Source organism: Salvelinus fontinalis, chromosome 21 (assembly GCF_029448725.1).
Source record: "Salvelinus fontinalis isolate EN_2023a chromosome 21, ASM2944872v1, whole genome shotgun sequence".
Taxonomy (NCBI): domain Eukaryota; kingdom Metazoa; phylum Chordata; class Actinopteri; order Salmoniformes; family Salmonidae; genus Salvelinus; species Salvelinus fontinalis.
In genome coordinates this window covers 50858031-50875105 of record NC_074685.1, presented here as the reverse complement: position 1 = coordinate 50875105, position 17075 = coordinate 50858031, and the positions used below count along the sequence as shown (strand labels likewise).

The 17075-nt window shown below is 43.6% G+C and overlaps 1 protein-coding gene across 1 annotated transcript in view; it reads left to right on the top strand.

Annotated features, from left to right (window-relative positions):
* The window catches only part of col27a1a (collagen, type XXVII, alpha 1a), a 210187-nt gene that overhangs the window by 123293 nt on the left and 69819 nt on the right, over nt 1-17075 (top strand). Inside the window, exons 30-32 of the mRNA XM_055875638.1 lie at nt 5677-5721; nt 6162-6206; nt 6573-6626. Coding sequence (XP_055731613.1) covers nt 5677-5721; nt 6162-6206; nt 6573-6626 — 144 coding nt within the window. The remainder of the gene's footprint in view (nt 1-5676; nt 5722-6161; nt 6207-6572; nt 6627-17075) is intronic.

The window sequence follows — 17075 nt, the reverse complement described above, 5'->3', positions numbered from 1 at the left end:
TCAGATGACAGTCCTGTAACATCATATTACACAATCCATGTAGGTTTTGTTCGAAAATGTGCATATTTAGCAGCACAAACCGTGGTTATACAATGTGATCAGTAGCAACAGGGCATGCATTCTGGCCGGCGCCATCTTGGAAAGGCACCTAGTCTAATCAATAAATAATCGTAAACTTGACTAAAAAATACAGGTTGGACATCAAATGAAAGATGCATTAGTTATTAATGCAACCGAGTTAGACCGAGTTAGATTTTTAAAATTAACGTTACTAGACATACAGTGTGCGTTACAGCCAGACTAGTGCCGCAATAATGGCGGACAAAAACGTTTACATTTTTCCACATAAATACAGAATAACATCATAAATAGCTCTTACTTTTGGACGAGCTTCCATCAGAATCTTGGCGAAGTGGTCCTTTGTCCAAAACAATTGTTGCTTTGTTGTAAAACGTCGTGCTCAACTTCAGAAGTGGCAGCTAACATTAGCTATGAGGCCACAGCATGCCCAAATCTTCAAACTCAATACTAAGGAAATTCCGAAAATAGCAATATACTCGCATAAACTGATATAACTCGGTTTAAAATAACTTCGTTATGATGTTTCTAACACCAATAACGAATTAAATTACAGACGGATATATCTAAGGTTGATAACTGAGCGTTTCAAAATGCCATCCTGAGGTCTTGCTTTGCGTAATGGCGAGCGTTGAAAAGAGAGGACCCCTCGCTCCTTGGCCTTTTATAAACTCAGAACTACGTAGAAAGTCCATTCCACTTCTCATTGGTTACTGACATCCAGGGGAAGGCGGGTTCAGTTCATGTCGACCCATAGGATACATACAGAGCTTTAAACTGATCTGAGAGCAGAGCCTAGTTTTCAGACCTTCGCAGTTCCTGTCATGGATTTCGCTGCAGAAAGAGTTCTGTTTCACCCACAGACATAATTCAAACGGTTTTAGAAACTAGAGTGTTTTCTATCCAATAGTAAGAATAATATGCATATTGTACGAGCAAGAATTGAGTACGAGGCCGTTTAAATTGGGTACGATTTTGTGCTATGTCGAAATGGCACCCCCCTAGTGGCAAGAAGCTAGCGCTGTCACCTTTCACCGCATATGCGGAAGTGCGACATAGGCAGATGTGGTGGATTGAGACGCATCCCAATGCAACAAAAAATAAATCTCTAAATTGACAGATTTTTATGGAGATTTTTTTATTATGGGGTATTTACTGTGGTGTTTTTGCGTACAAGACTGTAGTATACTATAGTATTATTGCGGACATGACGGTAGTAACACCTGCCGACTAGGGTTAGCTAAAATGGAACAACTGCCAGACTTTGCCAGTTACTGTTTAATGTGTGGGACATCTTAACCAGAACATAAAACACAGGTTTGTGACAGGCCACCTATTGAGATGGGTCAACAGTTCTGAGCAATGCAACGGACCTAAAAACACCTTAGCAAAATCATTACAGTGAATACTACAGTATACGAGTCATGTCCACAAAAACACTACAGTGAATACTACAGTATACTACTCATGTCCACAAAAATACTTGTTTTTGAATACTATAGTATACTAGTCATGTCTGCAAAAACACTACAGTGAATACTACAGTATGGTGGTCATGTCAAGTCAAATTTTATTTGTCATATACACATGGTTAGCAGATGTTAATGCGAGTGTAGCAAAATGCTTGTGCTTCTAGTTCCGACAATGCAGTAATATCCAATGAGTAATCTAACCTAACAATTCCACAACAACTACCTTATACACACAAGTGTAAAGGAATGAATAAGAATATGTACATAAAAAAATATATGAATGAGTGATAGTATAGAACGGCATAGGCAAGATGCAGTAGATGGTATAGAGTACAATATATACATATGAGATGAGTAATGTAGGGTATGTAAACATATGAAAGTGGCATTTTTTAAAGTGGCTAGTGATACATTTATTACATCAAGATGGCAAGATGCAGTAGAGTACAGTATATACATATGAGATGAGTAATGTAGGGTATGTAAACATTATATGGAGTGGCATTGTTTAAAGTGGCTAGTGATACATTTATTACATCAATTTTTCCATTATTAAAGTGGCTGGAGTTGAGTCAGTATGTTGGCAACAGTCAGTCAATGTTAGTGATGGCTGTTTTTCAGTCTCTCGGTCCCTGCTTTGATATACCTGTACAGACCTCGCCTTCTGGATGATAGCGGGGTGAACAGGCAGTGGTTGTTGTGGTTGTTGTCCTTGATGATCTTTTTGGCCTTCCTGTGACATTGGGTGGTGTATGTGTCCTGGAGGGCAGGTAGTTTGCCCCCGGTGATGCGTTGTGCAGACCTCAATACCCTCTGGAGAGCCTTACGGTTGTGGGCCGAGCAGTTGCCGTACCAAGCGGTGATACAGCCCGACAGGATGCTCTCGATTGTGCATCTGTAAAAGTTTGAGTCTTTTTGGTGACAAGCCGAATTTCTTCAGCCTCCTGAGGTTGACGAGGCGCTGCTGCGCCTTCTTCACCACGCTGTCTGTGTGGGTGGACAATTTCAGTTTGTCCGTGATGTGTACGCCGAGGAACTTAAAAATGTCTACCCTCTCCACTACTGTCCCGTCGATGTGGATAGGGGGATGCTCCCTCTGCTGTTTCCTGAAGTCCACAATCATCTCCTTTGTTTTGTTGACGTTGAGTGTGAGGTTATTTTCCTGACACCACACTGTGAGAGCCCTCACCTCCTCCCTGTAGGCCGTCTCGTCGTTGTTGGTAATCAAGCCTACCACTGTAGTGTCGTCTGCAAACTTGATGATTGAGTTGGAGGTGAACAGGGCGTACAGGAGGGGGCTGCGAACTTACCCTTGTGGGGCCCCAGTGTTGAGGATCAGCGGGGTGAAGATGTTGTTACCTACCCTCACCACCTGAGGGCGGCCCGTCAGGAAGTCCAGGACCCAGTTGCACAGGGCGGGGTCGAGACCCAGGGTCTCGAGCTTGATGACGAGTTTGGAGGGTACTATGGTGTTAAATGCTGAGCTGTAGTCGATGAACAGCATTCTCACATAGGTATTCCTCTTGTCCAGATGGGTTAGGGCAGTGTGCAGTGTGATTGCAATTTGTGTCGTCTGTGGGCCTATTGGGGCGGTAAGCAAATTGGAGTGGGTCTAGGGTGTCAGGTAGGGTGGAGGTTATATGGTCCTTGACTAGTCTCTCAAAGCACTTCATGATGAAGTGAGTGCTACAGAGCGGTAGTCATTTAGCTCAGTTACCTTAGCTTTCTTGGGAACAGGAACAATGGTGGCCCTCTTGAAGCATGTGGGAACAGCAGACTGGGATAAGGATTGATTGAATATGTCCGTAAACACACCAGCCAGCTGGTCTGCGCATGCTCTGAGGACGTGGTTTTCCTTTTATAGTCCGTGATTGACTGTAGACCCTGCCACATACCTCTCGTGTCTGACTCTACTTTGTCTCTATACTGACGCTTAGCTTGTTTGATTGCCTTGCGGAGGGAATAGCAACACTGTTTGTATTCGGTCATGTTTCAGGTCACCTTACCCTGATTAAAAGCAGTGGTTCGCGCTTTCAGTTATGCACGAATGGTGCCATCAATCCACGGTTTCTGGTTTGGGAATGTTTTAATAGACGCTGTGGGTACGACATCGCCGATGCACTTGCTAATAAACCCGCTCATCGAATCAGCGTATTTATCAATGTTGTTAGACGCAGTGCGGAACGTATCCCAGTCCACGCGATCGAAGCAATCTTGAAGCGTGGAATCCGATTGATCGGACCAGCGTTGCGCAGACCTGAGCGCGGGAGCTTCCTGTTTTAGTTTCTATCTATAGGCTGGGAGCAACAAAATGGAGCCGTGGTCAGCTTTTCTGAAAAGAGGGCAGGGGAGGGCCTTATATGCGTCACAGAAGTTAGAAGAACAATAATCTAGGGTTTTGCCAGCCCTGGTTGCACAATCGATATGCTGATAGAATTTAGGGAGTTTTGTTTTCAGATTAGCCTTGTTGAAATCCCCAGCTACATAAAATGCAGCCTCAGGATATTTGGCTTCCAGTTTACATACAGTCAAATTAAGTTCTTTCAGGGCCGTCGATGTGTCTGTTTGGGGGGGGAATATACACGACTGTGATTATGATCAAAGAGAATTCTCTAGGTAGATAATGCGGTCGGCATTTGATTGTGAGGAATTCTAAGTCAGGTGAACAGAAGGACTTGAGTTCCTGTATGTTGTTATGTTCACGCCACGTCTCGTTAATTATAAGGCATGCCCTTCTTCTTACCAGAAAGATGTTTGTTTCTGTCGGCGCGATGTGTGACGAAACCAGCTGGCTGTACCGACTTCCGTGAAATAAAGAACGTTACAGTCTCTGATGTCTCTCTGGAATGCAACCCTTGCTCGGATTTCGTCTACCTTGTTGTCAAGAGACTGGCCATTGGTGAGTAGTATGCTCGGGAGCGGTGCGCGAAGTGCCCGTCTACGGAGCCTGACTAGTCGACCGCTCCGTCTGCCCCTTCTACGGCGTCGTAGTTTTGGGTTGCCGGCTGGGATCCGGTCCGTTGTCCTGGGTGGTGGGCAAAACAGAGGATCTGCTTCGGGAAAGTCGTATATCCAATAGTTCATCCCGACTGTATGTAATAAAACCTAAGATTACCTGGGGTAACAATGTAAGAAATAACACATTAAAAAACTAAATGCTGCATAGTTTCCTAGGAAACGCCATCTCTATCGGCACCGGAAGTGCTCACAGAAACACTACAGTGAATACTACAGTATACTAGTCATGTCCACAAAAACACTACAGTGAATACTAGATTATACTAGTAATGTCGGCAAAACACAACAGTAAATACTACAGTCATGTCCGCAGAAATACTTCAACAAATACTATAGTAAACTAGTCATGTCCACAAAAACACTACAGTGAATAATATAGTGTACTACAGTCATGTCCGCAAAAACACTACAGTATATACTACAGTATTTAGACCATAGTGTACTATAAAAAAAAACATATGGGGGGAGTGTTACGTCCGTCGTTGAATGAGTGAGACCAAAGCGCAGTGTGGAAAGTGTTCATGATAATTTAATAATGAAACACTGACAAAACAACAAAAAATATAAACGAACGTAAAGTTCTGCAGGGCTAGACAGCTACTGTGCAAAAACAAGATCCCACAAACTAGGGTGGAAAACAGGCTGCCCAAGTATGATTCCCAATCAGAGACAATGGTAGACAGCTGCCTCTGATTGGGAACCATACCCGGCCAACAAAGAAATTAGAAGACTAGAATGCCCACCCAAATCACACCCGGACCTAACCAAATAGAGATATTAAAAGGCTCTCTAAGGTCAGGTCGTGACAGGGAGAGAGCAAAAAAATATTTTATAGACACATTGACACTCACATATGTCTTATTGTATTGACACTCTTCACTGCACTAGGCTGCACACAATTCATCAGACACTGGTTAGTGATTTTGTCTCTGTCTCTCCATCCATATATCTGCTGTCTGCTTTCCTGATGTTTGTCTCTTGGTCTGCCTTTTTTTCTGCCTCTCTCCTTTTTCCTCTCACTCAAACACGCACACACACTTCTGTCACACGTTTCACATATTCATACTTTCCCTCCTTATCCCTCCTCATCATCCCTTTCTCTCCACAGGGCCCTGATGGTCTTCCAGGAAAAATTGGTTTTTCGGGAGATGAGGTAAAATTATGCTGAAGTTTCCTATCACTGTCATATTTCACCCCTGGTTATGTTACACTGGATAGCCCAGCCACTTATCCCTAACTGATTGACTGACAGGCACGCCACTTGAGACAGGCAGCTTTTTTACAGTTTCTTGTTCTTAGGAGCTTGTAGGTACACTGTAATTCATTGATTTACTGTGTGTTGCAATTTATTTCTTCAAGCATATACTGCTTTACCTTGTAAGGAGAGGACTCACCTTATCCACTGTCAACATGTTGCACTCACACGGCAGTGCTGCAACAAATATGCTCATTTGTATTTCAGTTGTAGCTGTGTGTTAGTCATATGATGGTCAGTCTTTTCTTAGCCTTTGTTCGGTAGCACATTTGGTGTATGTTAGGTCAGCTATCTCGTCTGGTCTTATTTTTCCTGCTTCTTTTGTGCTCTCCCCCCAGGGGAAAATTGGAGAGCTGGGAGAAGCTGGACCTCAAGGGTTTCCCGTAAGTTCTAAGGTTTGAATCTTAAGCAACCTGCCTACACATAGTTTGAAGTACAATACCAACACAGCTACTGTAGTAGGTCAAAGCTGTGTGCTGGAAAACCTTTTGTAAAGCATGGGTGGAGTAAGCATTTTTGTGCTTTTTCTTTATTTTTGAGCTTCAGACTAATGCCTACTTTTCACTTAGAATATAGTTTTTTGTTTTTAATAGTACTGCTTTTGGCCAGAGCTTTAAATCTTATCTTATGACTGTCTGAAAGTGGAGATTTAACCCATCATTAACTGCCCACATGTTGAGTGTTGTTCTGCTTCCCCCTCGGTGCGTGTGTGTGCGTGTATCTGTACTCATTAGCTGTTATATCAACAGGGTATTCAAGGACCCTCTGGACCTCCAGGAGACCAAGGAATAGCAGGCGAGCCAGTAAGTCCCTCTCTCCATCTCCCCCTCTCCTTCTACTCTCTTACTCTTTCACTTTCTCCGTCACCTTTCTCTCCATCTCCTCTCTCTCTATTTATACTCTTTCTATTTCTCCTCTCTCATCACTCCTCTCCTTTCTCTCTCCACCTCCCCCTCTCCTTCTACTGTCTCTCTCTCCCACTTTCACCATCACATTTCTCTCCATCTCCTCTCTCTCTATTTAAACTCTTACTATTTCTCCTCTCTCCATCGCTCCTCTCTTTTCTCTCACCATCTCTCTCCATCTCTCTCCATCTTCTCCCTTTTCTCTCTCCATTATATTTTCTCCCTATTTATCTCCTCAACCCCATCTCCACCTCCTTCCCTTCATATGCCTCTCCTCTCTCCTTCTCCATCCTCAATAAATTGCCTCCACTTCTCTTTCACACTCTCATCTGTCTACATATTATTGTCTCGCCAACACCGCCCTCTCTCTCTCTTGCTCTTAATCGGTTAATAAGCACTAAATCCATCATACTTAACAGAGTTCTCTCTCTGTATCCCTGAACAAGCCAGTTACCTCAGGGAGAGTGGCAGCTAGTTTATAAGAGATATATGAATGTCTATTAAAGATGTACACTTCCGGTTAAAAGTTTTACAACCCCTACTCATTCAATTTGCCCACCGGACGACGGTGGGCAAATTGTGCACCGCACTATGGGACTCCTGGTCATTGCCAGTTGTGACACAGTCTGGGACAAACTATTGCCTCAAGCACGGCAATTGAACAGAATAATAACCTAAGCTAATTTTAGGTGACACATTCATTTGCAAAGGACACATTCATTTAACAATTTGAATGACCAGGATCTCTCCCTGCGCATTGTATAGTAGGGTCCACTTGAACCACGTCTATAGAAATCACCCAGTTCTCCTAACCACACCAATATTTCAACTTTCCTTTTTCAAACGACCCAAGGTAGATTTGAACATTAAAAACTATATCAAAATTAAATTGTACCTGGTAGAAAATAGGCAGAATAACGAGAAAAAGTATTCCAATGTTATGAAAGTGATTTAATAGTTTTGTAATTGTGAGAAAATAAAAGCAAAGCGGTAGCTATCTCCTGCAAAAGTGATATGCAAGGACGTCGATCGCCAGTGCAGTGACTTGATCAGCTGCTTAGCTAACTGTTGTAGCTAGCTTGCTTACTGACATAGATGTTAGCTAGCTATCTCTACCTTTACTGATGTAAAAAGCTTGCTTAGCCTGTTTAAATGACCCTGAATTTGTCAAATTGCAGCCCCAAAATGAAGAGGGACTGTTATCAGAAATCTGTCCGTAGATCTATTTTTACATTATGCTCCCTTCAGCTCTAAAATCCTACGGAGTACCCTGGGATTCCCTTATTGCCACCCATCCCCTGATTGAGACTCTTTTGAATACTCCCAAGTCTGATGGTCTGGTCTCCATCCTCTACTCCAAACTTAACTCAACCAACAAGAGTTCACCTGCGGTCACTTCCATCTGGATTGGAGAACTCCTAGGTTTTGGAGAACAGTTGAACGGGTCTGGAGCAATGTTTTCGGCATCATCAAAAAAACGTATCTCTCCAGTTAATTCATTTGAAATGTATTCACAAATTGTATTATGCATCATATCGCCTCTTCCAGATGAAACTCTCTGATGATAATCTCTACAACGGTTGCCCTCTTGGTTTAGTCAGGACTAGGGTTGAAGGGTGGGTTACCGAGATTTAACGCCCAAAAACCACTCCCCTTTCCGGGATAAATAGCTGCGAAGAAACAGTACGTTCTAATAAATTATTTATATGAACGGCATGGAATGAAATAGAACTGTTAAATTATATGTGATGTCTAAATCTGTCTAAAGATTCTCTACAGCCTCTGCATGATGAATCATCAATGCTCAGGGTGGGGACAGACAGCCCATCTCAGTATGGAGCGCAGGTCACAACGCATGTACTGTAGACCCATCATGGTAACTTTTTTTCTTGTGGCAGGTTGGCCTGCATTCGCTGTAGCAAATAAAGTAATATACATTAATATAAAGACTGAATGCCCATCTAATTTACTCATCTCCAGCTTGCTTTCGGGGGTCACCTTCTTTTTTTAAAAATTGCAGCTACAGAGTTTTAAAACAGCCTATCACTCGAATATTGTTGCTTTAAATCAGTGCACACGTGAGCAGTCTTGCAGTCTTTCTCTCTTGTCATCAACTCCATTCAAATTGCATCCAAAATAGATAATCCTATATAGCCCTATATATAGATGACCTAGCCTGTCTCCTTCAGGTAATAAATGAAATGTGGTATTAGCCTTATATTTACAGTGCCTTGCAAAGTGATTCATCCCCCTTGGCGTTTTTCCTATTTTGTTGCATTACAACCTGTAATTTAAATGGATTTTTATTTGGATTTCATGTAATGAACATTTTCAAAATAGTCCAAATTGGTGAAGTGAAACGGAAAAAATAACTTGTTTCAGAAAATGCCCCCCCAAAAATTATTTGAAAAGTGGTGCGTGCATATGTATCCACCCCCCTTTGCTATGAAGCCCCTAAATAAGATCTGGTGCAACCAATTACCTTCAGAAGTCACATAATTAGTTAAATAAAGTCCACCTGTGTGCAATCTAAGTGTCACATGATCTGTCACATGATCTCAGTATTCTGGAAGGCCCCAGAGTGCAACATCACTAAGCAAGGGGCACCAACAAGCAAGAGGCACCATGAAGCAAGAGGCACCATGAAGACCAAGGAGCGCTCCAAACAGGTCAGGGACAAAGTTGTGGAGAAGTACAGATCAGGGTTGGGTTATAAAAAAATATCCGAAACTTTGAACATCTCACAGAGCACCTTTAAATCCATTATTAAAATGGAAAGAATATGGCACCACAACAAACCTGCCAAGAGACGGCCGCCCACCAAAACTCATGGACCATGCAAGAGACCAAAGATAACCCTGAAGTAGCTGCAAAGCTCCACAGCGGAGATTGGAGTATCTGTCCATAGGATCACTTTAAGCAGTACGCTCCACAGAGCTGGGCTTTATGGAAGAGTGGCCAGAAAAAATGCATTGCTTAAAGAAAGAAATAAGCAAACACGTTTGGTGTTCGCCAAAAGGCATGTGGGAGACTCCCCAAACATATGGAAGAAGGTACCCTAGTCAGATGAGACTAAATTCTTGAGGGAAACATGTTTGTCTTCCAGAGATTTGAGACTGAGACGGAGGTTCACCTTCCAGCAGGACAATGACCGTAAGCATACTGCTAAAGCACCGCTCGAGTGGTTTAAGTGGAAACATTTAAATGTCTTGGAATGGCCTAGTCAAAGCCCAGCCCTCAATCCAATTGAGAATCTGTGGTAGGACGTAAAGATTGCTGTACACCAGCGGAACCCATCCACCTTGAAGGAGCTGGAGCAGTTTTGCCTTGATGAATGAGCAAGAATCCCAGTGGCTAGATGTGCCAAGCTTATGGAAACATACCCCAAGAGACTTGCAGCTGTAATTGCTGAAAAAGGTGGGTCTACAAATTGACTTTGGGGGGGTGAATAGTTATGCACGCTCAAGTTCAGTTTTTTTGTCTTATTTCTTGTTTGTTTCACAAGAGAACATGTTTAGCATCTTCAAAGTGGAAGGCATGTTGTGTAAATCAAATGATACAAACCCTCCAAAAATCTATTTTAATTCTAGGTTGTAAGGCAACAAAATAGGAAAAATGCCAAGGGGGTGAATACTTTCGCAAGACACTGTAGCTAATTAATGATGGGTTATGCAAAATCATCTTCTAACCTATAGCATCTGTCTCTTGCGCAATATGCACGCACCTGTGCTCCGCTGGCCTCTCTCCTTAAGGGCTTTGTAAGTAAGCATTTCACTGTAAGGTCTACACCTGTTGTGTTCAGCGCATGAACAAATACAATTTCATTTGATTTGATTAGCTTTTCCTGCATGGGACTCCAAGACCTAAGGAGCGTTTCTTTAACCAACAATGCTTTAAGAAGCATTAATAAAAAATAAGTGTTAAGTAAAAATAGGAAAAAAATTACAAATAATTAAACGGTAGCAGTAAAATAACAAGTGAGGCTATATACAGCAGGTAGCAGTACAGAGTCAATGTGCGGGGGCACCGGTTAGTCGAGGTAATTTTGGTAGTATGTACATGTAGGTAGAGTTAAAGTGACTATGCATAGATAATAAACAGAGAGTAGCGTAAAAGAGGGGTGTGGGTAGCCCTTTGATTAGCTGTTCAAGAGTCTTATGGCTTGGGGGTAGAAGCTGTTTAGAAACCTCTTAGACCCAGACTTGGCTCACGGCAGCGCTTGCCGTGCGGTAGCAGAGAGAACAGTCTATGACTAGGGTGACTGGAGTCTTTGACAATAGTTAGGGCCTTCCTCTGACACTGCCTGGTATAGAGGTCCAGGATGGCAGGAAGCTTGGCACCAGTGATGTACTGGGCCGTACGCATTACCCTCTGTAGTGCCTTGCGGTCGGAGGCCGAGCAGATGCCATACCAGGCAGTGATGCAACCAGTCAGGATGCACCCGATGGTGCAGCTGTAGAACCTTTTGAGGATCTGAGGACCCATGCCAAATCTTTTCAGTCTCCTGAGGGGGAATAGGCTTTGTCGTGCCCTCTTCACGACTGTCTTAGTGTGTTTGGACCATGTTAGTTTGTTGGTGATGTGGACACCAGGGAACTTGAAGCGCTCAACCTGTTTCACTACAGCCCCGTCGATGAGAATGGGGGCCAGCTCGGTCCTCCTTTTCATGTAGTCCACAATCATCTCCTTTGTCTTCATCACATTGAGGGAGAGGTTGTAGTCCTGGCACCACAAGGCCAGGTCTCTGATCTCCTCGCTCTAGACTGTCTCATCATTGTCGGTGATCAGGCCTACCACTATTGTGTCATCAGCAAACTTCATGATGGTGTTGGAGTCGTGCCTGGCCATGCAGTCATGAGTGAACAGGGAGTAAAGGAGGGGACTGAGCATGAACCCCTGAGGGGCCTCCGTGTTGAGGATAAGCATGGCGGATGTGTTGTTCTTTACTACCTGGGGGGTGGCCCGTTAGGAATTTCAGGATCCAGTTGCAGAGGGAGGTGTTTAGTCCCAGGGTCCTTAGCTTAGTGGTGAGCTTTGAGGGCGCTATGGTGTGAGCACTGAGCTGTAGTCAATAGCAAAGTGTTCCTTTTGTCCAGGTGGGAAAGGGCAGTGTTGGGGCGGTATGCAAATTGGAGTGGGTCTAGGGTTTCTGGGATAATGGTGTTAATGTGAGCCATGACCAGCCTTTCAAAGTACTTCATGGCTACAGATGTGAGTGCTAGGGGTCGGTAGTCATTTAGGCAGGTTACCTTAGTGTTCTTGAGCACAGGGACCATGGTGGTCTGCTTGAAACATGTTTGTATTACAGACTCAGTCAGGGACTGGTTGAAAATGTCTGTGAAGACACTTGACATTTGGTTAGCGCATGCTCCGAACACACGTCCTGGTAATCCGTCTGGCCCTGCGGCCTTGTGATTGTTGACCTTTTTAAAGGTCTTACTCACATTGGCTACGGAGAGTGTGATCACACAGTCATTCGGAACAGCTGATGCTTTCATGCATGCTTCAGTGTTACTTGCCTCGAAGTGAGCATAGGAGTAATTTAGCTTGTCTGGTAGGTTTGTGTCACTGGGCAGCTAGTGGATGTGCTTCCCTTCGTAGTCTAACCCGGCAGCCCTGGCTCATCCGACGAACATCGGACCGGTATAGTACGATTTAATCTTAGTCCTGTATTACAGCTTTGCCTGTTTTATGATTCGTCGGAGGGTATAGTGGGATTTCTTATAAGCTTCCGGGTTAGAGTACCGCTCCTTGACAGCAGCAGCTCTACCCTTTAGCTCAGTGCAGATGTTGTCTGTAATCCATTGCTTCTGGTTGGGGTATGTACGTACGGTCCCTGTGGGTACGTATGGTCACTGATGCACTTATTGATGAAGCCAGTAACTAATGTAGTGTACTCCTCAATGTCATCGGAAGAATCCCAGAACATATTCCAGTCTGTGCTAGCAAAACAGTCCTGTAGCTTAGCATCTGCTTCATCTGACCACTTTCTTATTGACCGAGTCACTTGTGCTTCCTGCTTTTTTATTTTTTATTTTTTTTATTCTTTTTTTTTATCCCATTTTCTCCCCAATTTTCGTGGTATCCAATCGCTAGTAATTACTATCTTGTCTCCTCGCTACAACTCCCGTACGGGCTCGGGAGAGACGAAGGTCGAAAGCCATGCGTCCTCCGAAGCACAACCCAACCAAGCCGCACTGCTTCTTAACACAGCGCGCCTCCAACCCGGAAGCCAGCCGCACCAATGTGTCGGAGGAAACACCGTGTACCTGGCCCCCTTGGTTAGCGTGCACTGCGCCCGGCCCGCCACAGGAGTCGCTGGAGCGCGATGAGACAAGGATATCCTTACCGGCCAAACCCTCCCTAACCCGGACGACGCTATGCCAATTGTGCGTCGCCCCACGGACCTCCCGGTCGCGGCCGGCTGCGACAGAGCCTGGGCGCGAACCCAGAGACTCTGGTGGCGCAGCTAGCACTGCGATGCAGTGCCCTAGACCACTGCGCCACCCGGGAGGCCCCCCTGCTTTAGTTTTTGCTTGTAAGCAGGAATCAGGAGGATTTAATTATGGTCAGATTTGCCAAATGGAGGGCGAGGGAGAGCTTTGTACACATCTCTGTACAACATTAACAATGTCTACACTGTATTTCTGATCAATTAGATGTTATTTTAATGGACATTTCTAAGTCACCCCAAACTTTTGAACGGTAGAGCATGTAAATTAGATATTTCTGTATTTCATTTTAAATCAAATTGCAATATTTTCTATGAACATGTTTTCACTTTGTCATTATGGGGTATTGTGTGTAGATGTGTCATTATGGGGTATTGTGTGTAGATGTGTAAGACGCAGAATTTTGAATTCAGGCTGTAGTACAACACATTTATAATATAAAAACATTTAAAAGACGCTTTCGACAGGATTACCAACACAGACTGACGTTCGGCTCAAATAGATAGCAGCCTTCAATATGGCAGACCAATCCAAACTCCTCTCTCGGCATGTCCAGCCCACTCATTATCTCAGCCAATTATAGCTAGTGGGAAGGTTGCAAACTTTTTCTGTGGTTTAACCAACAAGGCTTGTAATTTAACAAATGTATTCGTATTTACAGATGGCATACAAGTTTGTTATTAAGGCACATGAAAGGTCACATGTTTGAGAAGGCATTTCTGTCCAAAAACGCATTTTGATTTTAAAAAAAATGTTTACGTTCAAATATTTCTCCTGTGAAGTCGTGACTTGCGACATACACCTAGTTTCCTGAATCGGGTCACTTATTGGGGGCTTTTCTCAGACACCGCCTGGTATGTATGTCCTGGATGGCTGGGAGCTCACTCCCAGTGATGCGCTGGGCCGCCCGCACCACCCTCTGTAGGGCCTTCTGTTCGAAGGTGGTGCAATTTCCATACCCGATGGTGATGAAATCAGTTAGGATGCTCTCGATCATGCAGCTGTAAAAGTTTTTCAGGATCTAAGGAGCCATGCATTCCACGATCAGCTCCTAGGTCTTGCTGATGTCTCTGTGTCATTGGCGTTGTTGATCAGGCCTACCACCATCGTGTCACCAACAAACTTTATGATAGACTTGGAGTCGTGGGTGGCTACATAGTTGTAGGTGAACAGGGAGTATAGCAGGGGGCTAAGCACACACCTCTGGGGGGGGGGGGGGGGTTGTTGCCCACTCTTAGCACCTAGGGTGAGCCCCGGAAGTCCAGGATCCAGTTGCAGGGGGAGGTGTTCAGTCCCAGGATCCCGAGCTTGGAGACGAGCTTGGATGGTGTTAAGGTTTTGTGGAGTACAATTGAGGTTGCGTTGTCTGTGGATCTGTTGAAGCGGTATGCAAATTGGAGTGGATTCACGGTGTCTGGGATGATGAGTTGATGTGTGCCTTGACCATCCTTTCAAAGCACTTCATTATCACATATGTGATTGATACAGGGCGGTAGTCATTGTGGCAGGATGCCTTCGAGTTTTTGGGAACAGGAATGATGGTAGTCAGTTTGAAATATGTGGGGATTACAGACTGGGACAAGGAGTTGTGTCTGTGAAGACACTTGCCAGCTGGTCTGCACATGCCCTGAAGACTTAAAAATCTTACTTACATAAGCCTCGGAGAGAGAGCTCCCCCAGTCCTCCGGATCAGCAGGGGCCCTCATGCAGGGCTCTGTTGTTTTTGTCGAAGCATTCATTAAAGGCATTGAGTTTGTCTGGTAGAGACACATCGTTGGGCAGATCACAGCTAGGGCTTATTTTGTAGTCTGTAATGTACATTAGCCCCTCACTCTCTGGATTTTCCTGAATCTGATGTCCTGTCCGCTCTGTGAATGGAGAATCCATCGAGTTGGACAGTCATGGGGGGTAATCTTGTCCAAAAGCCATGTTTCAGAAAAACAGAGAATATTGCAGTTACGAGTGTGTAATGTTAGCACTAGCAGTAAAGTTACTACAATAGCTTACGACATACGTTACTACAGTAGCTTGCTAGCTAGCTTTTGTTGGAAGCTGTCAACATTGTATGTCTAGCACTAACTAGGTAGCTGGTTGGTTAGCAGCATCGTTTCAGTGACTGGCTCACCCGGCAAACTAGTAATGTTGGACACATTTCTGATAGCTTTTGTGCCCATTATGAAACTTCAGAAATACTGTTCATTGAAGCACAAAACTCCTTAGTTAAATGTGAAATGGTGCAACTAAGACTTCCTCGCCAAAAAATAAAATAATATCTATCCCATTACTCTTTGCGAGATACAAGACGGATCAGTGCAGGCATAATCGTCACGCTATCTGACGTTGAAAGTGGAAATGTTACATGTAGCTCCTTAAGGAACCAAGCTTGTTCCATACACTGTTTATGCCTTCAGTAGTGTTGGGAATTCATTTAATCCATAGAAGGGTCATTTGGAGGAAGGATTGTTGATAAATATTTAACATCTGTATCTAAAAGCATAATTGAGAGAGAATTCATCAACAGTGGCATAGTTATGACATTTTGGCCTAACCCAGGTCTCCTTTTAGACTACGTAATGTTTCATCTTTAGATAATACAAAACAAACATTGGTGTCATGTGAAGCTTTACTGCTTGCTCTGTAGTATGAGTAGTATTTTGATTTTAATTGTAAAAAATATTTAATTAATTAATGAAGATTGAAAAATGTAAACATGAACATTGCATTTTTTTTATATATATATTGTTGAACATAATATACCCTACCAGCATGTTAAATCTCCAGAGTTTGATCTCTGCTACTTTTAGAGTAAAGGCCCATTTTATACAGATAAATAGGCATAGTAGGCAATATAACCAATCACAACCCACAGCCCTCCTTTTACTTGTATCTTTGGGCATGTAAAATGGCGTTGGAGAGGAAGGCAGACGTTTTACGTGCCCCCAACCGATTGTGTTTTTTTGTTTGTTTATTTGCGTTGTTTTTAACTTATTTTTTAACTTATTTTGTACAAAAATAACTTCTAGACATCAGGACTGCGATTACTCACCACGGACTAGAAGAATCCTTTTTTTCCCCTTTCACGACTCTGATGAGCCCGACGTGAAGGATGAACTGCTTTCTCGGGAACAGGCCCCGATCTCCATGATTTGCGTGAAGAGGAGATGGAGAAAAAGGGGCCAAAAGGCAGGCTGCCTTCTGAGAATTCATAGGCGATCGAATAAACCCCCACTTCCCTCCATTTAAAAAAGTATTATTATTTCACCTTTTATTTAACCAGGTGGGCCAGTTGAGAACAAGTTCTCATTTAAAAATGCGACCTGGCCAAGATAAAGCAAAGCAGTGCGACAAACAACACAGAGTTACACATAGGATTTAAAAAAGTACAGTCGATAACACAATAGAAACATTTATATACAGTGTGTGCAAATGGAGTAAGGAGGAAAGGCAATAAATACGCCATAGTAGCGAAGCAATTACAATTTAGCAAATTAACACTGAAGGGATGGATGTGCAGATGATGATGTGCAAGTAGAAATACTGGTGTGCAAAAAAGTAAATTAAAATAATATGGGGATGCGGTAGGTAGTTGGGTGGGCTAATAACAGATGGGCTATGTACAGCTGCAGCGATCGGTAAGCTGCTCAGATAGCTGATGCTTAAAGTTAGAGAGGGATATATGAGTCTCCAGCTTCAGTGATTTTTGCAATTCGTTCCAGTCATTGGCAGCAGAGAACTGGAAGGAAAGGCGGCCAAAGGAAGAATAGGCTTTGGGTGTGACCAGTGAAATATACCTGCTACAGATGTTTTTGTGCTGGTCAAGGGCAGTCAGGTCTGGAGTGAACTAAGGACTATATCTGTTCCTGGTTCTACATTTTTAGAATGTGGCATGCTTATT